A 25,755-nucleotide genomic window follows, 5' to 3' on the forward strand; every position below is an offset into this window, starting at 1 on the left:
AGTAGTTTTGGAAACTCCAAATCAAACCTACATGCAATATGCCTTAAGACTTGGATTTCAAGCTTTGAACAATACAACAGAATATGAAGCGTTGTTGCTTAGCCTTCGACTCGCGGCCAGCTTGGGTGTTACGCATATAAATGTTTTCAGTGATTCTTAGTTGGTTGTTAACCAAGTTACCAGTGTATATCAAACACGGAAAGAGCAATTAAAAGCATATATGGAGAAAGCTAAAGAACTGATCAGTGGCTTTCAGTGTTGTATCGTCACTCGGATCCCTCGGACAGAGAATGCCAAAGCCGACATATTAGCAAAACTCGCTTCCGCCGACGAAGACAATATACCCAGGTCTGTTCCAGTCGAGTACGTCGCTAAACTGAGTATTAATGAACCAGTTAGCTCGGTCATACATACGATTGACTCGGAACCTTCTTGGATTGATCCAATCGTCCGATATCTCGACAAGGGTGAGTTGCCTGAAGACCGTGCCGAGGCCCGACGATTAAAGATCCAAGTCTCCCGTTATACCATACTCAACGTGATTTTATATAAGAAATGTTATTATGCTCCACTGCTGCGATGCCTAAACCCCAGTGAAGTAGACTATGTACTATGGGAAATCCACGAAGGGATCTACGGAAACCATTCAGAAGGACGGTCACTCGCGCATAAGGTATTACGTCAGGGATACTACTGGCCGACTATCTAACACGACACTCGTAAGCTCACTCAGAGATGCGACAGATGTTTGAGATTCGCGGTAATCCCAAGACAACCTCCCAAAGCGTTGACATCTATGACTGGTTCTTGGCCCTTCGCATAATGGGGAATCAACATCATAGGGCCACTCCCTATGGGAAGAGGTCAGACTAAGTTTGTTGTCGTAGTCGTGGATTACTTCACGAAATGGGCCGAGGTTGAACCACTGGAAAAAATAACCGAACAGAAGATCATTGATTTTGTGTGGAAGAACATTATCTGTCAGTTCAGAGTATCCCGGACCATTGTTACCGACAATGGAAAGCAATTCGACAATAGGAGCTTTTGTGAAATGTGTGACAACCTCGGGATCAGAAATGTGTACTCATCGCCCCACCATCCTCAGACGAACGAACAGGTTGAGGTAGTCAACAAGATCATCAAACAGCATCTCCAGACCAAGCTCGACCGAGCCAAATGAGCATGGGCTGAAGAACTCCTGAAAATATTGTGGGCATATCGAACTACAGCTCGAACCGCCACAGGAGAAACTCCTTTCTCCCTTGCTTATGGCTCGGAAGCCGTCACTCCGTCGAGACCGGGTTGCCTTTAGCTCGAGTTAGTTCGTTTAACGAAGAGGATAATGAACAACTCTTAGCACTTGAACTCGATCTTATGGACGAACAAAAAGAAAGAGCTTGGCTACGATGGGAGCTCGGCAACAGCAAGTAACTCGGTTCTATAACGCCCGAGTCAAGGTCAGACGTTTTCTAGTTGAAGACATGGTTTTTCGAAAGACGTTCCTCAATACAAAGGAAGTTAGCTCAGGTACACTGGGACTCAACTGGGAAGGACCCTATATCCTCTCAGCCACCATTCGATCGGGGACGTATCGGTTGGAAGACCTAACCCGACGACTACTACCTCATCCGTGGAATGCCGAACATCTAAAAATATATTACCCCTAAAGTCGGCACGACAAAGTAATGAAAAAGGGTCGAAAATAACAGGCATGTAAACTGAGTCAAAAATGAATAAAATGAAACTGAGCATATTCATTTATCAGTATGTTACATCGAGTTATATCTTGCTTCAGCATTATATTGTTAGACTAGAAAGGGTTAAGGGCAAAAGAAAGATCGGCCACAACGTGCGAATCTCTTCTTCGATTAATACTATTCTCGAGCTTGCCCGAAGCTGGTGTGAGTGCCAAAAATGGAGCCGATGATGGTACCAAAAACCGAGCTCCGATATTATCAAGGGTCACTCGGAATGACTTCTGGAGCCTGAGCCGCTGCAGACTCGGCCCCGGTACCACCCGTAGAATCATCAGACTCAGCCGCTTCAGTCGATGGATCCTCAGGAGGCCCTTCCTCGAATCTCGAAAGATCAAGGTCGGGTAAAAACTACTTCACCACTTGGATGCAAGCTTTATACCTGATCGCGTATAAGCGATCCCTCTCGTCTTCAAACTCCAGAGATTCAAGGAAGTCTTTTACGGCCTTCTCTCATGCCTTTTTCTTGGCCACCTCGAGCGCTACTTTTGTATCGGCCTTTAGCCGAGCCAGCTTCTCCTCAAAGGTGTCACGAGCAAGGTGGATTTGCCGACTCTCATTAAGGGCTCCCTTCAGCAACTAAGCCATTCGAGCACATTTAGCTCTAGCATCTTCAGTCGCCTTTCGAGCCAAGATCAACTCGCCAATCAAATGGCCGACTCGAGTTGAGGTAATCTCAAGTTGAGCCTCTGCCTCTGCTGCCCGTTTCCGAGCCACTTCGACGTCCGCCACATGTTTTTGGGCCTTCTTAGCCTCGGTCAAATCTACGCTGGCTCTCAGTAGGCAAGGAGCGAGCTGCACAAAAAAAAAAGAAGTCTGATTAAAGCCGAAAGAGACAAAGAGCTAAAGGATAAATTCGAAATCCTACCTGAAGCAAGACCTTCGCAGCATGAGAGAGTATCCGACTCCCGGGAGCTTTGAAGATGGAAACAAATTCCTTTTCACTCCCGGCAAAAACATTCCAAGGAACTATGTCTACCACGGCCCGATAGAAGGATGATTGCTCCTGTGGAGCCGACTCCTCCCTTGAACTCTCTCCTCTTTACTCCTCTCTTCGCCCTGAGACCGTTCTGCAACAGGTCCTGGCTCAAGAATTGCCCAGGACTCGACCGGAACGTCCTTCGCCCTCTCTTCGGGTCAGAAAGATCGACGACGGTCGGAACGACCGAAGTAGTGGCGACTGGGGCGGAAGGCTCCGCGATCGAGGGAGTAGTTTTCACCTTTTTTGGAGGCCGAGGCTCTGACAGAAGCACTGACCTAGGAGGAGTCTTCAACTTCGACGATGGCCTCAGAATGGGTCAAGCTTCAGCCATTTATATGTCAGATAAAATGCAGAGTCAGAAAAATTCAAGAAGGATGTGCCTAAATAATTCAAGGATACCTATCACGGATGAATCCAGGCCCCAAAGAAGAAGACGCTCCGGTTGTAAAAGAGACTTCCAAGACCTATCTTTCGGGCTCAACGTCCACAGGTCTCTGATCTGAGCTAAAGCGTTGGCTGCTAGCTTCGGTTTTTTCTTGAAAATATCTGCAGAATACGTTCAGTCAGACTCAAGAGGATTTTATCAAGACAAAACGAGGGAAAAAGCGTCCCGGGTCACTTGCTTTAGAGAACACCCAGGGAGCGAGAGGTTCGAACAGCCCAGGCTCGATAGTTTCCCAGCGACCGCATGTCAAGAACCACCTCTCTGTCCAGTGCTTGTTAGAGGTAGGAGGGTGGTAAGAGGGTCGATTATCAAAGAGCCACCGTTGTTCCGCCAAGCGCTTAAAAAATACTAGCTGGGTTGCGAAGTGTTCGGCCGAACTTGGTATAGATAAAGGAACTCGTCTATAGTCAGTAGGGGCTGCTCTGCCTCAGCCCACAACACTACACATCCAAATAAGTTCCTCCACCCATTCGGGACTATCTATCCGGGAGCAATTCTGAGCCAGGAAAAAAAATCCCGAACAATGGGTTGTAAGGGCAGACGCAAGCCACATTGCATGATAACTTGAAAATTTGCGACCATCCCAGGAGGGGGATGGTCGGGCAATTCATTTGGAAGCGGAAGTTGAAGAATTAAAGAGTCGGGAACATGATACCCTAATCGGATCCTATCCAAATCCGTCCCAGTCAAAACTGAGGGAACTGGCCCCTTCTGCTGGTCTCCGATCTCCTCACTCTCGGCAACCTCTCCTTCTTCAGCTGCCGACTCAGCAAACCGAGACGATCTCCGTAGGGGAACCGACTCAGTGGTTCCCCCAAACTCGATCATCACCGGTCTCCTGGGAAGAGCCGACTCAGAGGTTCCTAATTTTTCTTCTTCTTCTTCTAAGTCATCCCCGGGGAAAAAAGGGGTAGGCCTGCCCGGGGCATGTCTCAACACAGGGGGACCCTCTGGAGCAGGGCGTTCCGCTAGAATCCCACTAGACATCCTAGCGGTGAGCTAGAAAGCCTCATTGGCGCTCATCGCCATCTCCGCCAGTAAGGAAGGCGATTCTGAAACATTCTAAAAATGCTCCATTTCGCCCTCATCACCGGAAATCCCCTCTCAGGGACTTGAAGGGTGCATTGTTACTAAACGTCGAAAAGAAAAGGGAGGAAGAGAAGACTCACCGGAAAGACAAAAAGCACATAGTTGAGGAGGAAGGAAGAAAGTAAGGACGGAGAAGAATGGTAGATCGCAAGCACAGTAAAGAAGGAAGAAGAGAGAACGGAAGAAAAGGAAATCAAGTGGGCAGACGAAAGTGCGAAAGTTGATCCCGCTCCTCCTTTTATAGCCGAGGCACGTGGCAGTAGCATTTAAGGAGTCGAATCGATGCTTGCTTCGACTCCCTCGCCCAACGCGTGGCGCACGCCGACTAACGCAAGTAACGTCTTCGTCACGTGTCTGACACTCATAAGCGGACGAAACGACTTGACGGTTGTTCGCTCGTGCGACCTCAAATAACGATCCGTCGCACGTCAAGAACGACACAAGAAGCTATAAATGCCCCATAATAACCTCGGTCTGCAATACATTACTCCTTAGTGCCGATATAACTGACATATGGAGTAGGGGGCTTACTATTGGGGAAAAATATGACAAGTCTGGAGACTCGATTATGGAATGGACCAACTCTACTGAAACTGTCCGAGGGATCCGAGCCAATAGTTCAAACCGAGATAAGATAAAGCCTAAAGGAGAGACTTGCTCGGATTTGTAGGAAATGAATCCCGACCGAAGCTGAGAGAGTCGAGAGCCTTAAGTAAGTATAAGACACAACAAGTTGACTTGGTTAACGAGGCAGCGATGTCTAAAGAGACCTATTAGAGGCCCTAAAACGGAAAGCTACCTGACCGATTATGAAACCGACCAATGTAGGGTTAGTTGTGGTATCGGCTATCGGATAGAAGAAAAACATCGGTCCTGAACCGACTCGGTTTCGTCCGACAATAGGTAAAAAGCCTCCTCTATAAGCCAGCCGAGATTACGAATCTATTGAGGCCGAGCCAAACAAATGAGAGGCGGTGTAATCTTAAACACCGTCCCGAGAATCTTGTAAAAGGATTCCCGATCCCGGAAATCTCGGGATCGGGAAGTATCCGTAAACAAAACATCACCTAAATCAGATCTCCTGAAAAATCAGGAAAGAATCCCCTTACGGTAGGACCTCCCACTCCTATAAAAAGAGGGCTCTCCAGGATTAAAGGTACGTAAGAAAAACCCTAAGAGACTCCTCTTCCTAAGCCCTTACTAACTTAAGCATCGGAGGATCCCCGACTCAAGTCAGGGTCTATCTTTCTCCCTTATTATGTTGCAGGTCAAAGTACAGGAAGAGGTCGACCCAATTTTTCACTTCAACAAAATTAATAGGTTGTATGTGCATTAATGATGGAGATTCAATGCTTTAATCTTAAAAGTGTGCTTGATTGTGAAGACATTTTCAATTTCGAGATGTGATTGAATATGATTTTTATCTTCCGCACCTCACACCTTCAAAAAAAGCTCTGAAACTAGGATTTTCTCTCAAGACATGTATTTATACCAAAGAAGTCTAGAAGCTTATCTATCACACTTTTTTCCTCCATGGTCTCTCCACATCTTAGATTTTCATATCCGCTTAATAACCGTGTATATGGACTATGGTTCAACCATCCCACCTTAAATCTATTTACAATTATCACAACTGTATTAAGGTCCACTGAATCGCTCAATCTAAATAATTCAACGGTCTAATATAAACTGATGATCATATGTGGCCTACTTGATGAAATAGGACCCATGTGATATTTTATGTGGCTTTGCAATCAGATTTACCCATTATGGTTGGAATGTGGATTGTTGGAAAGTATCTATATTTTTGTGTCAACATTTTCACCGCGCTTCACAGTTGAGATTTGAAGCTGCTTCAATTTTTTTTATATCATCCCTAAAATGAGGGAGGAAACTGATGGATGGTTTGGACATACAACACATGCATCAAGGTGGGCCCCAACGGTCAGGAAAACACTCATTACCATGTTATCCGGTAACACCTGTTACGTACCCCGATGAAACACGGAAACGGATTGGCTACTCCCCCTGCCACCATCCCAGTGTCTGGTGGTTGGTGCTATTTGGGCCCACCATCATATATGTGTTTCATCCATGCCGTCCATCCATATTTATAGATCATTTTACAGCATGAGACGAAAAATGAAGCATATCCCAATCTCAAGTGGATCACGTTACAGGAAACGTGTGTTGAATGAACTTGAACCATTAAAAGCTTTTTGGGGGCCATAAAAGTTTTGGATCAGGCTAATTTTTCTTTTTTCCCTTCATCTGGGTATGTATGACCTAATCAACGGATTAAATGTCAAATAAACAGTACATTGGGCCTTAGGAGGATTTTAATGGTGGATATCTAATTGTTATTGTTTTCCTGTGGTGTGGTCCTCCTGAGATGTATATCCATCTGATTTTTGGTATCAATTCCTAAAATGATCTGTAAAAATGGATGAACGGCATGGATGAAACAAATACATCATGGTGGGGGCCACAGAGCACTGACCACCAGCCACCGGGCGATGGCAGGGGAGTAGCCAATCCGTTTTCATAAAACACATGCATCACAGTGAACCCTGCATTGTCGTGCCAGGAGGGATATCCCCGGTGACCTGGCGGCGGTTGCCGGGAAACGGATTGGCTACTCCCCCTGACACCATCTCTGTGGCTAATGGTCGGTGCTTTGTGGGCTCTACCATGATGTATGTGTTTCATCCATTCCGTTCTTCCATTTTTACACATCATTTTATGGCTTGATCCCAAAAATAAGAGGGATATAAATCTCAGGTGGACCACACCACATGAAAACAATTGTGATTGGATATCCCCCATTAAAATCCTTCTAAGACCCACTATACTGTTTATTTGACGTCCAATCTGTTGATTAGGTAATACAGGCCCAGATGAAGAGAAAAAACAAAGATCAGTTTGATCCAAAACTTTTGTCCCCCGAAATATTTTTAATGGTCAACCCTCATTCAACACTGTTTCCTGTAACGTGGCCCACTTGAGATTTGGATATACCTCATTTTAAGAATCATACCGTTAAATGATCTGTAAAAATAGATGGATGGCATGGATGAAACACATACGATCTGTAAAAATAGATGGATGGCATGGATGAAACACATACATCATGGTGGGCCCACATAGCACCGACCACCAGCCATTGGCTGGTGTCAGGGGGAGTAGCCAATCCGTTTCCCGGTTGCTGGGGCAATCTGCTAGAAGGTGTGCGTCAACAACAGGAGGTTTGCCCGAATACATGCAACCGTACTACAAATTACAATAGTACGTGCTGGGACTTTGGCAGCTGGATCTACGTTCCTTTCAGGGATCTAAACCGTTTATGTGATGGGTCACACCTTCGATGGGGGATCCCAAAATAAATCAAAGACTATATATTATCCAAAGGTAATCGTGACCGTCCATGTTTTAAAGGAGAGTTCTTATTATCTATTTTTAAAAAGTTCAAATAGTTCAATTTGTTGTCCATACACCATCCAAGGGTAAAAGCATCATATAAGCGGTTTGAATTAACGGAGGATGACCCAATCTAAAGACATAAATCCCAAACCATGTCATATTGGAATCGGGCTGTATGTATTGTAGCAAACCTCTCATAAATGTACACTAGTTCAGGGAAGTTTTAGACGCTAAGTTATCCTTTTGTGGGAACTTTGGAAGTTTAGTTTGAATAGAGATGTGTTTGGGTATCTTACACTTTTCTAATGGGTTTGCCGTGAGGATTTTAAATTGGGTGAGAATTGGTAAAATATACTCTATTTGTCAGGGTTACATAAATTGGCCGTTCGTGCTTTGAATAGGTTTGCTAATTCCACGTGTGTGTGTGTGTGTGTGTGTGTGTGAAAGCATTTCCTATTCACATGCGTGCATATATGTGAATATGCAACATCCGGTCAAGATATTAGTCATCTTTCATTGAGTGATCAGCTACATGGTTTGTCTTAAATATTTTGTTTTAACTGTTCTTTTATTTTATACACTACAGCTTATAACCTTGATGTAGAATAAGTTGAATGAGTTGTAGAAAACTAAATGGACGACCAGGAAAAAAGGAAATCAAGCTAGAAAGTTCGATAAACACCAAAATGACCTAAATGCGCTTTGAGTTCGGTTATGAATTTGCCCATATATAAAAGAATATCATCGAAAAGCTATCAACGAGCCTTACATAGTGGCCATGGCAGAATTGATTGGCCATGAGAAAATCTTTATATATATAAAAAAATAGTATCAAAATTGTGTTTTAATTAACTTACTATGTTTAGTAAACTTCATATTTGCTAGGGTTTCATTAGTCTAGTGTTATGTATAATTACTTGTTGGGGTTAGCTATGGTTAGTTTACCAGTAAGAATAGATCATTACATATTTACTATTTTTAACAAGTTTTTCTATTTTAAAAAAAGGTTTTTCTTTTTTAGTGAAAGAAAGAATCCAGGGTGTCATTGCTTAAATAAACACATCGTGAATGTTATATACACAATTCATTTAACAATATTAATGTTATTGTCGTTTTTAGAGATTTTATACCTAATGGATTGAAGGACTATCTTAAAAGAAAGTGATAAAGATTTTCCACACCATTTCATTCACAAGGGAATATTTTCAACTTTTGACCAAATGGGAAAGGATTGTTGATGGAATCCATGGGAAGGAAATCATGCTTAAAATACAATAACACCTAAGCATGACCACAGGTGCCATGTTACATCGACTTTTAAATGTACTTGCTCAAAATCAGGCTGGTTTGGTGATTGGTGAGCCACTTCACATGTGGCCCACCTTACAAGTTGACTAGCTTCATTGTGGACCTCAATATGTTAACTGTCACCCTTTGCCAATTTTTGTGCTGTCGAGTCAATATACAATGAGAGGAAACTGGTATGTAAGCTGAAGTCTGCCCCAGCCCAGTCCACATAGTAAATCCAAGACCAAGCCCAACCATAGTGATGCTCCCACCAGGCTTGAATTTGAGTTGGGCCTGTGCCCAACCACTTACTTTTGTGCAAAATCTGAGCTGTTTATTAGGTTTGCCACCATGCATGATATAGAATAAAAATGCCTTTGAAACTCTAAATGGGCTGGTCGAGGATGATGGGCTCAATCCCAAAATCGTCATTTAGGAACGGTTTCAAACCGTGCCTAAATGAGGCGTCGCAGAAAAACAGGAACGGTTCAGAACCGTTTTGGGTACCATTTCAATTTTTAGAAACGGAATTTTAGGAACGGTTTTAAACCATTCTGGTGCCAACGGTCACATTTTAGGCATAATTTTAGAAACGGTTTTGAATGCTTAATAATGTTGCCAACTGTCAGATTTTAAGACGGAATTTTAAGAACAATTTTAAACCCCTTTGTTCATTTTATGAGAGAGAGAGAGTGGGGTATGTAATCTACTTGTATTATATGCCAGATAATTACACAGAAAAATACAATGATTCACACATTAATCTTTTCATTCTTTTCTAGTACACATTTCAATTTTAATTCCAATTTCTAATTTCAATATAACATTTCATTTCCAGGCTTCTATAATCCAATAATTCCTTGCTCTTTTCTGGAATGATCACTGCCTTCAGATATGACATCCGTTGCAAATCCTCCTCTTCAATGTCTTCTCGTCCATCCCCCACAACCCGATCGATCTCTTCCACCAGCTTGGCTAGCACATCTTGATGCTTCACCAGGTTCGCCATGATCCACTGCAGCGATGTGGACGTTGTGTCCGTATGAGAGGGACGAAAATCTCTTCCTTCGGCGTCAGTTCCAAGGCAGTCTGGTACATGTCATGAGCTATTAATCCTGTGCACATCCCTTCCTATAGTGGCTGGAAGTATTGGTGTTGCTGCTACTGCTGTTGTTGGGCTTGAATCAGCTGCCTGAAGGGCTAGAGAAGGCCTAGAGAATGGTGCATCCAAACACAACATTAGATACAAATGGTGGCTTAAATTAAATTAAAAGAAGTACCCGTTAGGGAGGACTTGCCGGTCTGGGAATGAAGAAACCAGAGAACAGGTTGAAGAGTGCATAGAAAGTTGCCGCAAAGATAGCTGCCACTTGGTGGTTCGGTGTGATGGACACGGTCATCATGCACATAGCAAGTGGAGGAATGTGAAAAAGGTGACGAAGAAGAACCAGAAGAACTTCGTGGCTGTCCACTGGAAGCTCACCATGGCATAGACAATAAGAGTATAGCATGTGGTTTGGATGAATACATATGGTATTTCCACCACGACCTGCATCAAAACACATGTTATCTAGGTTTGTTACTACCTTTTTTGTGTCTTTTATCTAATTAGAGAAACAATATAAGAGCATGTGCTAATTAATCTATATGTTACATTTTATTTTATGACTGTCCTAGGCATAGCAAAATATAAGCAAAACCCAAAAGAAATATAAGAGATAATATATATAGAGTCTAGTATATGTGAACCAAATTTCCAACCTATTTTGAGTTTTTATACTGTTTATGACTGAAATGCACCCACCCGCTGAGATGAGTGAGTAAAATTGGTGTCCTACCTGAGCAATGGCGTATGGTGAGGCAGAGTACATCCCTGCAGCTCTTTCTCAGTAAAACACTGTCCTTTCGATGGCTCCAATAATGATGGTTAGATCATTTGCATTTCCCTGCACCATAAACACAAAGTTCATGGTTTTGTCATGAATACTCGAGTAAATAAAATTTTGTTGTTTAAGATTCTCATGAAGTACCTAATCATTTAATGGGACCGAGAACATGAAATGATCAGACTATAGGAGAAGAATGGCCACATGGGAGGCTGAAATTTTTCTTGAAACACTTGAAATAGAGGAAGTGATGCTTACCTTTTTGTGCCAACCCGCCAAAAGATCATGCCAAGCATGAGGGCAACAACTAAGGTGAAGAAGTATTGGGCGAGGTTATAGTCAGGGCTTCTCCAATATGTCAACCATTGCTTCCAAAGGCATGATTTGAACTGCCCAAAAGTAGACTCAGAGTATTGTGTGGGGAAATAGATATCTTTGGCTCCTGGGGCAGGAGTGCTTAGCTCCTTAACCAGCGCTTTATTTCTCCTGGAGATAATCACAAGGTGCACATTAGCACAAATGCAACAAAATTTTATAACAATCACATGGAGGTTAAGTTGATTGCAGGGTTGTTTTCATCTATTGTGAGATAAAAATATACAATCAGAGTGCTGCAATTCAGTACTAAGTTCTTCCATCTAATAACTGAAAATGATAGTCACATGGATGTGTAAGAAAAAAGTTTCTTAGATGCACTTGAATTCATCAACATAAGAAGAGTATGATTCACACATCTAGGAGCCTTTTCTACTTGGGTTGATTCCAAAGGTGACCAATCAATTGCATGTGAGCACTTTTCTACCCAAGCATTTGTGAGATTAGCAGTGCTCTTATTAGAAAACCAGTTTCCTTCTCTGTGCATGTTTGAAAAATGATTCACATTGATGTCCACCACATTGATTCAGGGTTTGCTCATCCAAGATTCAAAAATTATTTTACCCAAGAAATTGTCATTATTATGATCCTTCTATCAAATACAAAGGAGATTATAGTTCACTTACTGATACAACTGCGAGGACTTGTAGTGCTTGGCAAAATCAATTCCCAATCGAACTTCAGCGGCAATTGAGCTTGCTTCTAGCATCCATGTTGCCAGATTGTATTTCTCTTTTATTTTTGGGATGCCAAGAATCTCCTACATGATGTAAACCAATGGAGGCTGAGTCAAATCACCATCTTTTTCTCTTTCCATTTTTATATTTCTCTATTCTTCTTATGATTGTCAAAATTAATACTTCACATATGTCAGATTTTGTGTGCGAACGATCAATACAATAATAATGATGATGACTGTAAAATGGGAAAAAGTGTCTTACTTCAAAGTCTTCGATTATCTTCTGCGAATTCTGGCCCAAAGGTCGAGAGTATATCACTTGCCCTCCTCTTTTCATCAGTAGAAGCTATTGAATTCCACAAATTTCAAATGTTGCATAAATATTACACTCTAAAACTTTTAACTATGTGTATGGCAGAGACAGAGAGGTAGATCAGTTACCTCATCGAAAGCTTCAAAGATGTCAATGCTAGGTTGATGGATTGTGCAGGCAACTGTTCTTCCTGTATCAACCATGTTCCTTACGATTCTCATGACAATGGCCACTGCCCTTGCATCAAGACCTAATGTTGGTTCATCCATGAAGATGATTGAAGGGTTAGCAACAAGCTCCACGGCTATTGTCAAGCTCTTCCTTTGTTCTGTCGACAGTCCTGTAATCCCTGGGAGGCCCACTATTGCATCTTTGAGATTATCAAGCTCTACTAGTTCCATCACTTCATCTACAAAGATCTGAAAACAAATGATTTTAACATTTACTTTAATCTGTCAACCAGCATTTAATTCTTCAATGCAAAACTACCTGCATTTAAGGAAATCAGTCTAATGAGTAAGATTATTATTTCTTTATGATCCATCCAGGTATAGGCCCAGTCAACATATTCCCAGTTAAATACCTAAATGGAGGAAAAAGAAAAAGAAAAGAAAAAGAAAGAAAGAAAATCCCCACTTCATTGTTATCAAGGGTAAGCATTGACTCAAATAGCAAATTTTCATTTGATAATGTTAGACTTACATGAAATCCACTCTTGCATGGCTTTCAAAGGAGCTTGGAATATCGCCAGCCAGGCTGTTAAAGCTGAGGTCTCTGCATGGAGAAAGCACAATGATAGATAATGAGCCTGTAACAGAAATGTTTTTTTAAAGAGTGTTTTTTTTTTTTTTTAAAACATGGAGTTTCTCTCTGTTTTGCTTCAAATCTGAGATGGGACAGTAATAGTATTTGTTTAGAAGAAAATATTGAAAATAGAATACTAAGAGCAGCCAATGACTGATGCTCTAGTCACTCCATCTTTAGTAAGGAAGTCCAATTGCAAATGGCTATAGGTAAATATTCTCACCATCTCCACTACAGGACACCAGTAGCAAATCTTTAGCTTTTTTTTTTTTTTTTTTTGATGAATTATAATTTTATCAATGCAACGTTAAGAGAAAAGAGCTACTAAATGTTCAAAAAAGATAATAAAAAGGAAAAAAAAAAAAGAAGCAAAGAGCTATTTCAATACAACAAACTCCAGGTAAATTAACTAAAAGAGTAAATGCCCAAATCTGCAGCATTCGGCATTTGTCTGCAAATATTTAGCTATTGATGCATATTTTCACCAAACATTTGAGCCCCACGTCCTAAGATTGAACGGAACATGAAACAAAACTACTGTGTTTTGCAATGGATCATTCCCACAACACTATTTGTATCAGAGAAATAACCTCTTAATAGTACCCAGCTACTTAGTGCAGCTGGTTATACTCATTTTACACATTGGGATAGAATGCGTCCACCCACCACAAAGCCAAAATATTCAAACATACCAATTCATTATATTTTTCTCAAAATTATACAGATTAATCGTTAAATATCATGAAGTTTCTTAATGTTAAAGATTTTGAAAGGAAAAAGACTTACCAAAAAATGAAGAAATTCTGATTCTTCTTTCCTACTCCCTCCAACAAATAACAGCTGAAAAAAAGAGTGAGTCATTTTTTTAGGGTTTCCAATTCATCTGATCAAGCACTGAGGAATACCACTAGTTGTCTAAAAGACCATAGACACATTAGCATTAATTAGTCTTACTAAATAGTATGTACAAATTAAAAGAAAAAAGGATGCATCCCTTTGCTCCCAACTCAACTTTAGATATCACCCACATTTTAAATGAGTTCTTGCAAAGGAAAATGCTGCGGTAGTCAAAGAAAGAGAACTGATCACCTACAAGCCGTTTTTATAAGAATTTTGCTGGAAACAAGCTCAAACAAACCAATAGCCTGCCTGGACAAGAGAATCATGGTTCCCACCTTTACAAATTGAAGAGGTGAGTATAACATGCATATCGTCCAGTTAAATATCAATAATATAATATAATATTCCAGTTCAACATTTCAAAATGGGGAATTTTTGCCCCTTTTCATGGACAATCGGAACCCAAAAGATCCAAAAGATCTAGTCAATAAAGAAATAGAATGAACAACTCAATCAAGGGCCAAAGAACATATTAGAACAGACAAACTAAACTAACAAGAACTATAGGGTCGGCTACATGAATCCCATTCCACCATTCAACTCAATCAATGGTCATCCATAGTCTCAGACAAACATGATTTTGAATTGATAAACATGTTATCCACAGGACTATTACAATGAAATGATTTTACATGAAGAGCCTTGAAATAACTTTTTATAGTGTTTTCAACAGCAATATGGCAGTTATCTTGTAACTATCAGTGACATGTCTGTTGTAGAGAACAATTTAACTAAGCTTTGGTTTCACCACTATTTGCATCTAGCACACATGGCATGCACATATAAACATCCAAATCATACTAATTGGGGTTCCAATGATGTAGAATACCTTAATGCTTAATACTGATGGGGCTCCTACCCTTACAAATGGTGGCCCATCAAATTAATGGCTAAGATAATCAGCCAGTGTCCCAATGGAAGAGTCGGCACCATTTTGAAAAATGGTATCGACTCTCCTCCATGCGGTATTCATGTATGGCTATTCAAACCATACAAATTGTAGTGCACATTTTGGATAAAGTGCATAAATTGAAATGGTAAGTGGCTCAAATCATAGAGAAAATCCAGGGTAATTTTTTGGTGTATGCGCCATCCACAAATGAGCCAGCATTTTGGAAGGTCTAGATTAACATAAATTAAGCATGTGTATGGTGAAAGCTTGCTAGAAAGATAGGTGAAATTTTGCTAGATCACACACCCTCTCCCTGCAATTTATACATAGCACACATGAAAAAAGTATGCTCAACCATTAAGGTGACTAGACTATCAGGGAGTCCACTCATTAGGGAGACCACCCTTCAACGAAAATAGATAAACCATTCAGTATAGAAAATTGATTAAAAAATCAGGCCAGTCCACTCATCAGACAGGCCATCCCCTATACTAAGAGATTTATATGGGTGGTCTCTTCTCCACATCCACTTTCTCATAGCCAAGCACGTGCAGGACAAAATGCATTTTGTGCAGGACAGCCAAACAGTGCTATAAGAAAAAATAAGAAATATATACTGTCATCAAAACAACATTTTAGATGAAATGAGTCTTCGAAAACTGCATGGCCACAAAATGAAATTTTCATAAAGTTGTCAACTAGACAAGGCCTTATCTATCCCTTTATAGTTACCACCCTGAAAATTAAATTTTATTACTCATGAAGCGAAAACATCAATGCATACACCAGTAGATTTCACAATCCAATGAACTATTAGCTTTTTGTTCTTTCTTTTTCTATCTTCTTTTTTGTTTTACACTAAATTGTTAGCTTGAGGAGTCAAACGGCCTGATATGCCGACGAGGACACCCAAACAGTGTGGCCCAACTGACGAAAAGCTCTGATCTTGCACATGTGCCATATTGGTATGTATTCTATCCACGAAAGTGTAGAAAAGGCACCCATACAACGCTTACATATAATCAACACCCAATGCAAGTAACAAAATTTCAAAATCCACTCTCTGAGTCAATTCTACAAACACATTGCAGACATAAATACTCCCCAAAACATAAAACAAGCAAACAAAGGGCAGATCGAAGAAACATAAACAAGCAAGACCCAAAAAACAAGAAATGATAGAAGAATTAGAATGAAAATGCTAGAGAAAATACCGAAATTGTGCCCAACGATGCAATGCTAGGTGGTGCCATACTCCTTATCGAACTCCTCCTTGATGTACTTGGCAATGTCCTTCTCCACGCCGTGCTTATCAACGGCCTGAAAGAATTTAATTTTCCCAGCAGCAAAGAAAAAATGTTAGGAAGGACAAGAAGGTAAAAAGATGAAAAGATGAAGGACAAAATGGGGAAGGAAAGATGCGAACGGAGAGAGCACAGTCGATGGCGTCTTTTTGCATGTCATCTTTCAGAGCTACGATACACCCCATACAGAGCTGCTGCTGCTACTTCCACAATACCGTGTGGGGACTGTCAGATCTAGAGTCGGACAGGGAGAGGGAGATCGAGAGAGGGAGGGAGAGTGAGAGGGAGATCGAGAGAGAGAGGGTCGAGATCGGAAGAGGGAGAGGGAGATCGAGAGAAGAGGGAGAGTGGGAGGGAGATCGAGAGAGGGTTGAGATCGAGAGAGAGGGTTGAGATCGGGAGAGGGAGATCGAAAGAGAGGGATATTGAGAGAGGGAGAGGGAGAGGGAGATTGAGAGAGGGAGAGGGTGAGGAAGATGAATGCGAAAGGAGGGTAGGGTTTTGGCGTAATGTAAGGGTGAAAATGGTTCGGTAGTTTGTGGCAGATCTAAAGTAATGTAACGCTTGGGCTTGTAGGGTCCACTGAGAGGGTTTTAATCAAATCCATTCCATCCATATGTTTTACAATAAAATAATAGATCTAAATAATGAAAACTAAGAAGATCCAACACTCGATTGGGACACATCAATGAAACTGTGGAAATAACAATGCAACTGTGAAAACAACAACAAATTGTGGTACGATTTATAACCGTTTTGAATCAGAAACGGCTCTGAGCCGTTTTTGAACCAAAATCCCGGTCGTTCCAGAACTGTCATTTTGGTGTAGTGCTAGCCTGATCAATAAGCTGCCTTATGATTTAGGCCTAGACCTAGCAACCGAGCTAGTTTTCCAGCCCAGGCTTGCCCAAAAGTGAGTCCCCCAGACCAGCCTAACAGTGATATTGTAGAACAAGAAGATGAGAATTTTGATCATAACACTCTCTCCACAGCGCAAGTAGCTAGTCAACCAAGCAATCTCAACCAGCTAGTGGGCCGACATCCATGAGTCATGTGTTGATGAAGTACCCAAAGTGTGAACAATTAATATAGTCCAAAGAAGAAAATCAATTAGGATTTAACAAGAAAATAAAGAATGAGAACATGTGCACCTATTTTCTCCATGAGAGAGAGAGAGAGAGAGATGAACCAATGGAAGCGCAAAACTAGGTCCCTCTCTTAGACAATTCATGCCTTATTTTGAAATAAAAAATAATACAAACTCTCTGTCATGATTGCCTTTGGGATACAACTGCTAATCGGCTAAAAATAGTTGACCTCAACACTATAACAGCTTGATGCTCAATATACGATGACAAAAACAAATATTCGAAAGAAAATAGTCGAGTTAATTAGGTTTTTTGAAGAAGATTGAGAGAAGAAATCTTACGACTTAGGAGACAGAGAGAAGAGTGCTTGCCGCTAGGGTTAGGGTTTCTTACTTTTAATCACTTAGCTTTTTTCTCATTAAGAGAGATTATATAACAGTAACTCATGCCCATGTGGAAGATACCCGATGCTTAGGTGGCTGCTAACTTTATAATGAATGGTCACTACACCATTGTTGTAATGTGTCTAGCATTTGCAAGACTCAACCAAAAGCCCAAAACACAAGGAGAAAAAATAAAAAATTTCATGTAAACAAGCCCGAGACTAGCACGCACGCATGGTGTGGTGTGGCGGGCATGCGCACGGTTGTGGTCTATGGCATACCATGCCCAAGAGAGACAACAAAATCTATTTACATGAATATTAATATAAAGGAGAAAAAAAATCCTCCTTTCTATCCGATATGGGACTATTCCTACAAACTATTTTTCAAAGACTAAAATGTAAACCTTTTCTTCTTTCTCTCTCTATTTTAATTTTTAAAAAGCAACAATCCCCAACTATTTTTAAAGATTAAAAGAGATATGGGCATCATATCTAGCGTGCATAACAAAGGTATCTCATAGACTTCGACCTTTTCCTTAGTGAGAAGTAATCACTTACTATAACCTTAGTGGATAATGCTTTACAAAACTAGGATATTCAATGGTAAGATCAATACTCTACACACATGCAAGATCATCACTTCACTTCACTGGTGTATAAACATAAAATACACTTTAAGGCCATTTGTTAATCCCAATTTCATGAGTACTCGAGAGAATTAGATAAATTCTTATGCAAGGTGACAACACCTTCACACTCATATAGGTGAATCTATCAAGAACGCACTCGTGACCATATGTCCCATTCTTAAGGACTATAGAGCTCATAGAGAGGTTTAACCTCATCCTCATATCTGTCACAAGTAGCATTGATTCAATATCAAAATGGGATATAAAAAAATAAATAAATAATCCAGTTTTCTTAATCCATTGCCTCCAAAACTATTTTCTACCTCATTTACCCCATTGAACCTGTTTTTTTGGGATCTCTCGTCATTTACGTTGGGTTACCGTCATATGTATTTCACTTAATCGGCTTAACTCTCATTCCCTTCGATTTACTATAGATTTTTTCCTTGCAAGGCCCTTAGTTAAAAGATTTGTTAGGTTCTCTGGCGAGCTGATTTCATTTATAAAGACCACTCCTTTGAGTAGTTCTCTTATCCTGTTGTATTTCTAGCTAATTACTTTTCTTTTACTATTATATTGTGCATCATTTGCACGCTTGATAGCTGCATTACTATTACAATTTACTTTAATAGTAGGAACTAGTTTACTCCAAAAAGATCATACAAGATATTTCTTAACCACTCCGCTTCTTCTACAATAGAGGTTATGGCTATAAGCTCAGACTCTATGGTTGAGTAAGAGATAAAGATTATTTTTTGGACCTCCAAGTTACGGCTCCTCCACCTATGAGAAAGATGTAACAACTTGATAACTGCTAAATATTATATATTTATCCTCAATTTTACATTATTTTCCCTTACTTATGAATGATAATTTGGCCAAATTAGATGATTTTTCAATGTGTTAAAGAATTGTAGAAGTTTGAGATAATCCGAGCTATTTGAAAAGTTTTAAAGCTCAAAAGGAGGGGAAAATAAATATTCGAAGAATGAAAGAAGTTGAAGATCAAAGAAGAAACAAGAACTTTCTACAGAGGAAGATTGTATATGAAGTGAACTTGCAATTCAAGAGAAAATAGAGAAATTTTTATCAACCGTTTGGAAGTTTGATCGATCGAGAGATTTTGATTGGACTTGATTAAAGGGCAATTGATCAAGAAAATTCTGAATTTTGGGATTAATTTACTAGACACTTTTTGATACTTTCAATTTGATCGAAGAGGAGGTTTCAATCGATGAACGGGGATATTGATTGGTTTTGATCGATTGAAGGTATTAATCGACGATTCACACATATTTGCGTATGGGATTAACTTAAGTCAGTGGAAGCAAAACTATATAAGGAGGGTCTCTAAACATAGGGCATCAGGGGGGGGGGGGGGGGGGGGAGCACCATCTATGTCTCCTTCATTGATTTTTTCTTCGGTTTCTAATTCTAGTTTTAGTTATTTCATATTTTACTTTTTGAGATTAGTTTTATATTAGTTATGGTTGGCTAAGCTCTTATAGTTAAGGCTATCAGGTGAACATTGTAATAAATTACCGATTGGTGGATAGTCCGAATTTTTATATATAAAAGAGTGACAAGGATTTGGTTTTGGGCCAAGCCTGATAGGATATTTAAGACCCAAGGTTCGAGCCTAACATGGACCTAGCTAATAGGCCTAAAACTCAACCTGAACAAATTTAAGACCTGACCCACCTAGTCCAAATTAAAAGTGGATAAAAATTCATATTTTATTTTTCTTTTTAAGACATACACACATCAATTCACACGCTCCTTCCTGGGCGCACAAACTCATAATTTCATGTTTAAATGCAATGGGTCTGCTATTGAGCCACACATACCCTTATTTCCTTCTTAAACTTTCATAACCTATTTATTTATTAAGTAGGCCACACATGCATAAAGAAACTAAAAAATCAGCATTTAAGGTAGATGATTAATTAAACATTAAAACACAGTATTAATAGAACATAATGCATACACATATATAAAGTCTTCCAGGAAAATGATTTGATCCAGACCTGACCCAAAATTGATCAGCAAGCCCCGAGCCCAAGCCACTGGTCAAGCTAGTGGGTCCAAGCCCGACCAAAAGTCAAATCCGGCAGGTTACCCGGCCCATTGCCACTCTTAGTTAGATCTTAGCCTCATGTGTATGGTGCCGATGGCGTGATTCAATTTGGAGGGTCATCGGTGGACGCCTTCATTTTCCACATCAATTTAACGAGTGAAAAGTCTAAGAAGTTTTGGATCAATCTTAATGCGTCCAGGTAGGGGCTCCGTGGGGGCCACTGTGATGTATGAGTTTTATCCACACCATCCATTTTTTGTTAGATCACTTTATGAGTATGGGTTTCATCTACACCATCCATTTTTGTCCAATCATTTTAAGGAGTCTAAAAATTAGGTAGGTCCAATGCTCGAGTGGACCACACCATAGAAAATAACAGATAATGAAACTCAACGTTGAAACCTTCTTATGAGGTATATGATACTTATTTGCAATCGAACCTGTTCATGAGGTCATATACACGGAAGCAAATTGGCCGGTGCACCACACACCAGCTACATGGCTGGTGTAGCCCACACCAGCTATGTGATACGTGTCCTGCTAAGGCCGACACTCCTAGAGCTCCGAGTTGTACGAACGGTTCAAAGTAGATCAAAGTTACATGGCTTCACAATGATGTATTTATTATATCCACACCGTTCATCCATTTTTGAGATTATTTTAGAATATTAGGAAAAAAATGAATCATATCCAAAGCTCAAATGGACCACACCAGAAATAGCAGCGAGGATAATGATTTTCACTATTAAAAAATTCGTAGGGCCCACCATAACATTTATTTTCCATCCAATCTGTTAATAAGGTCACAAATACATGGATGAAGAGGAAAAACAAATTTCATATTAATCCATTGTTGAAAATCAGTGGTTTTTTTAAAAAAGAAATTCGAATTTTCAAATTTTTAGGAATTTCCCTCTAAAACGCTTTTTGAGAATTTTGAATTTAAAAGTGCAGTGTGTGTGCTTTGTCCCACATTGGAAATGTAAAGAAAAGTTTTGTGGTTTATATGAGAACTTGTGAAGAGTATTCTTACTTGGAGTTTTTGGAGGAGGTGATACTCGAGTTGCGTGTTCTAGTGCGTAGCACTGGAACACATGCACGCACACGCGCGCGCTGAGGCTCGGGCACAAGCACGGGCATGAGGCAGTGTGGCTGTAGTGGCGCTAGATGACGCACTTTGCACTTCACATGTGCGCGCATCGTGTCGCAGAGTGGTCGCTCCCTCGCAACCTTACGCAAACCGGTGTGATAGGTCTGGTCAGAGTCTTAGGGCGGTGGATCTGAAAATCTAAAATGAGCCTGAGTTTTATAGGTGACTGAGACCGATTGGATCTTAAATCTGAAATGTCCAGCATTTCTAAAAACGGATAGCCACCGTAACAGCCACAACGGTCCGAAAACGGATGGCCAGGATGATCTGACGACCAGAAATGTCTAGGATTAATTGTCAACGACTAGAAATATTTTTCAAACATTTTGGACCATTAAATAACTACACAGCAACGGTGCTATACCTGATGCCTATATAAACTGGACCATTCCAGTCCGATTTCATCATCTCAACACACCATCTCTCCCATTAGAAACATCCAAATCTCCTTAGTGAACACTGTGAACATTTCTCTCTATCCGATCCTGCCAGAATAGATCAATTGTATTACAACGTTCCATAGTGGACCCGTCGTGGTTGCTGCACGTTGGATTCAGAACAGGCTTGTCATATCCTGGAAGCAATTTGCCTATAACCCATCAGCAATTGATAAGGGAGCGAATCATGCTTTAAGGACAATGTATTCTATACGTGATTTAGCCTAGTGAAATAATTTTTCTTACATTTATTTTTTTATATTTTTTTTGGTGTATCCAAACATCAATTTATAACAATCTTAAAGCATGATTCCATGGACACCGAAAGTGTTTCATCAGTCAAACTGATGAACCAGGATCTGATCCGATTGGACCAATTCGATGGTTCAAATTTCACTAGATGGCAGGATAAGCTGAAAATTCTGCCGAATGCTTTGAAGATTTTCTATATCCTGGACCCGACTCTCCAGCCTCTGCCTGAAGTAAATGACACTGACACTTTAGAATAGATTGCTGCTGGGGTCAAGTGACAAGAAGATGAACTACTGTGTCACTGCCACATCCTTAATGCTCTCTCTGATCGGTTGTACGATTTGTACATGGGACCACATCAGTGAAAGAAATTTGAAGCACGCTAGAATACAAGTACAAGGCTGAAGAAGAAGGTACACAGAAATTTCTAATTGTCAGGTATTTTGACTTCACGATGGTAGACAATTTACAACTGCTTGCCCAAATCCAAGAACTGCAGCTTATTGTAAACAAAATAAAAGCCATAAAAATTGATCTTCCTGAATACTTTCAAGTCGGAACTATTATCGCAAAATTGCCTTCGATCTGAAAAGACTACAGGAAGAAACTATTGTATAAATTCAAAGAATTCACCTTGGAACAAATCCATAAGCATCTTCGTATTGAAGAAGAATCTCGTAACTGAGGCAAAAAGGATGACACTAATGGTGCATCCTCATCCAAGGTGAACGCAGTAGAACAGTTATCTTAAAATAATTCCTATGAGAAAGCTGATTCCCTTAAACCTAACAAAGATGAACGAAAATTCAAGAAAATCCAAAAATAAGAAAAATGGCAAACCTAAGGGAGCTTGCTATGTCTGCGACAAGACCAAAAATTTTGCTCGAGTCTGTAGGGACCGAAAAAAGCCTAAGAAAGAGCCTAATGCAGTATTCAATGATATGGTAGCCATGGTCACAGAAGTGAACCTGGTTCAAGAAAAAAATTCTGGTTGGTGGTATGATACAGGTGTCACAGTCTATGTATGCAATGATCGATCTACCTTTAAAACCTATGAAGACGAGACTAATAGTCAAGAGGTTTAGATGGAAAATGAAGGATGATCGAAAGTTGCAGGAAAAGGAACCGTGGAATTACTCTTTAACTCTGGTAAGAAGATAATCCTTACCAACGTACTACATGTCCCAGATATAAGGAGGAATCTTGTCTCAGGGGATCTCTTAAGCAAACCTGGGATTATGATTGTGTTTAAATCGGGTAAGCTGATCTTATCCAAGAATGAGAACTTTGTGGGTAAGGGATACACTTGTAATGGGATGATCAAATTATCTTTGAATGAAAAGAATTCTTCTGCTTACATGATTGAGTCCGTAATGCTATGTCATGGTAGACTATCCCATAGTGGCTACAGTACCATAAAACTCATAGCTAAGAACGGCCTAATATCATACAATGATAGTGACAAAGATAAATGTGAAGTATGCATATGGTCTAAAATAATCAAAAAATCATTCCCTAGCATTGAGAGATCATCTTAAATATTAGACATAACGCATACTGACATATGTGAACTAAATGGCGTTCTTACCCGTGGAGGTAAAAGGTACTTTATAACGTTTATAAATGATTGTTCAAGATATGTATATGTATATATTTTAAAATCGAAAGATGAAGCATTTAATGCATTCAAGATCTATAAACTGAAGTAGAAAATCAATTACTTAAAAATATTAAAATCCTTTGTAGTGATCGAGGATGAGAATATTTTTGTAATGAATTTTCTAACTATTGTGAAGAACACAGCATAATTCATCAGTACACAACACCTTATACACCACAACAAACTGGTGTAGCAGAAAGAAAAAATAGGATATTAGTAGAAATGGTCAACTCAATGCTAATTCAAGCACAGTTGCTATTAAACCTGTGGGAAGAAGCACTGTTAGTTACATGTCATGTTTTAAACTGAATTTCATCTAAGAAAACTAAAACCTCTCCTTACGAAATATGGAAAGAAAGAAAACTAAATATAAGGTATCTTAGAGTGTGGGGGTGTCTTGCATACTGCAAAACTCCAGAACCTAAAAGAAGTAAGTAGGACCAAGAGCTATCAAGTGCATCCTTGTAGGATATCCACAATATAGTAAGGCTTATAGACTTCTAGACTCAGACTCCAATGTAATCATAGATTTTAGAGATGTAGAATTCTTTGAGAATTATATATTCACGGAGAAAAAGAATGCTGAGATTCAATCTCCTAATGAAACTATAAAAGAAACACAAATAGAAGAAATAACTCCAAGTGAACTTCGTAGGAGTCAAAGAGCAAGAGTAGAGAAGAGTCTTGATCCTGATCATATAGACTCTCAACGACTCTCTTTTCATCTAGTTGAGGGTGATAGAGAGAAGGCCATTAAGAAAATACCTATGGTTTTAACTATAGAAGATGAACTTAAAACCTTTAGTAAAGTTATGACTTCAAGAGACTCCGCTTTTTTGAAAGAGGCCATTAATGATGAAATGGATTCTATAATATCTAATCAAATATTGGAATTGGTAGATCTACCTCCAGGTTCTAAACCAATAGGTTGTAAGTAGGAATTTAAGAAAAAATATCACACAGATGGTACAATTCAAACCTTTAAGGTAAGGTTAGTTGCTAAGGGTTTCCGATAGAAAGAAAGAATCGATTATTTTGACACTTATTCCCCAGTAGTTAGAATAACATCGATTAGGATCTTATTCGCTCTAGCATCCATACATTATCTTCATATCCATCAAATGGACGTGAAGATAGCATTGCTGAATGGTGATCTCAATGAGGAGGTATGCATGGAGCAACCAGAAAGGTTTGTTCTATCAGGAAATGAAAGAAAGTGTGTAGACTTGTTAAGTCTTTGTATGGATTAAAGCAAACACCAAAACAGTGGCATGATAAATTTAATTCTAAAGTTCTGTCTTATGGTTTTAAGCATAATATTGATGATAAATACATATATTCAAAAGTGTGCAATGATTATGTTGTAATCATATGCTTGTATGTAGATCATATGCTAATAATCAGTAATAAAATTGAAGGTGTAATTGAAACCAAAAAGTTTCTCTCTTCAGTTTTCAAAATGAAGGATCTTGGACAAGTGGATACCATATTAGGTATCAAAGTTAAAAAACATAGTGAGGTTTTTACATTATGCTAGTCTCATTATATTAATAAAATAATAAGCAAGTTTAATCACTTAAAAATTAAAGAGGCAAAGACCCCGTTTGATCCAAGTATCAAGTTAAAAGAAAACAGTGGAAGTGCAGTTGCACAACTAGAGTATGCTAGTGCTATAAGCAGTCGTATGTATGCAATGCAATGCACAAGACTGGATGTAGCATACGCCGTAAGTAAACTAAGCAGGTTTACGAGTAATCCAAGTGTTGAATATTGGAAAGTAGTAAATAGAGTTTTAAGTTATCTTAAAGAAATCAAAGAATTAGGGCTATTTTACTTAGAATTTCCACCAATATTGGAAGGATATACCGATGCAAGTTAGATATCGAGTGTAGGGGACAATAAGTCCACTACAGGGTGGATATTCACCCTAAGAGGTGCAACTGTATC

At 39.7% G+C, this 25,755-nt stretch overlaps 1 protein-coding gene across 1 annotated transcript; it reads right to left on the reverse strand.

The window, feature by feature from the left end:
* Positions 1-10,958: 10,958 nt before the first annotated feature.
* On the reverse strand, positions 10,959-16,580 carry LOC131249558 (ABC transporter G family member 29-like). The gene is made up of 7 exons (XM_058250363.1): positions 16,253-16,580; positions 16,041-16,146; positions 13,821-13,874; positions 12,359-12,649; positions 12,180-12,263; positions 11,865-11,998; positions 10,959-11,349 (listed from the first exon to the last, which is right to left on the reverse strand). The coding sequence occupies exons 1-7, from the start codon at positions 16,288-16,290 to the stop codon at positions 11,118-11,120; spliced, it is 939 nt and encodes a 312-aa protein (XP_058106346.1). The 5' UTR covers positions 16,291-16,580; the 3' UTR covers positions 10,959-11,117.
* Positions 16,581-25,755: the final 9,175 nt, after the last annotated feature.

The sequence above is a fragment of the Magnolia sinica genome, chromosome 6 (assembly GCF_029962835.1).
Source record: "Magnolia sinica isolate HGM2019 chromosome 6, MsV1, whole genome shotgun sequence".
In the NCBI taxonomy this organism is placed as follows: Eukaryota; Viridiplantae; Streptophyta; class Magnoliopsida; order Magnoliales; family Magnoliaceae; genus Magnolia; species Magnolia sinica.

Excerpts from the sequence above, each read along its gene's own strand:
- LOC131249558 (XM_058250363.1), bottom strand. The coding sequence starts at position 16,290 with ATGACATGCAAAAAGACGCCATCGACTGTGCTCTCTCC. Across the intron at positions 12,650-13,820 it reads CAGAATTTCTTCATTTTTTG|ATCTTTGTAGATGAAGTGAT; the intron begins GTAAGTCTTTTT and ends ATTTGTTTTCAG. Across the intron at positions 11,999-12,179 it reads AGATAATCGAAGACTTTGAA|GAGATTCTTGGCATCCCAAA; the intron begins GTAAGACACTTT and ends TACATCATGTAG.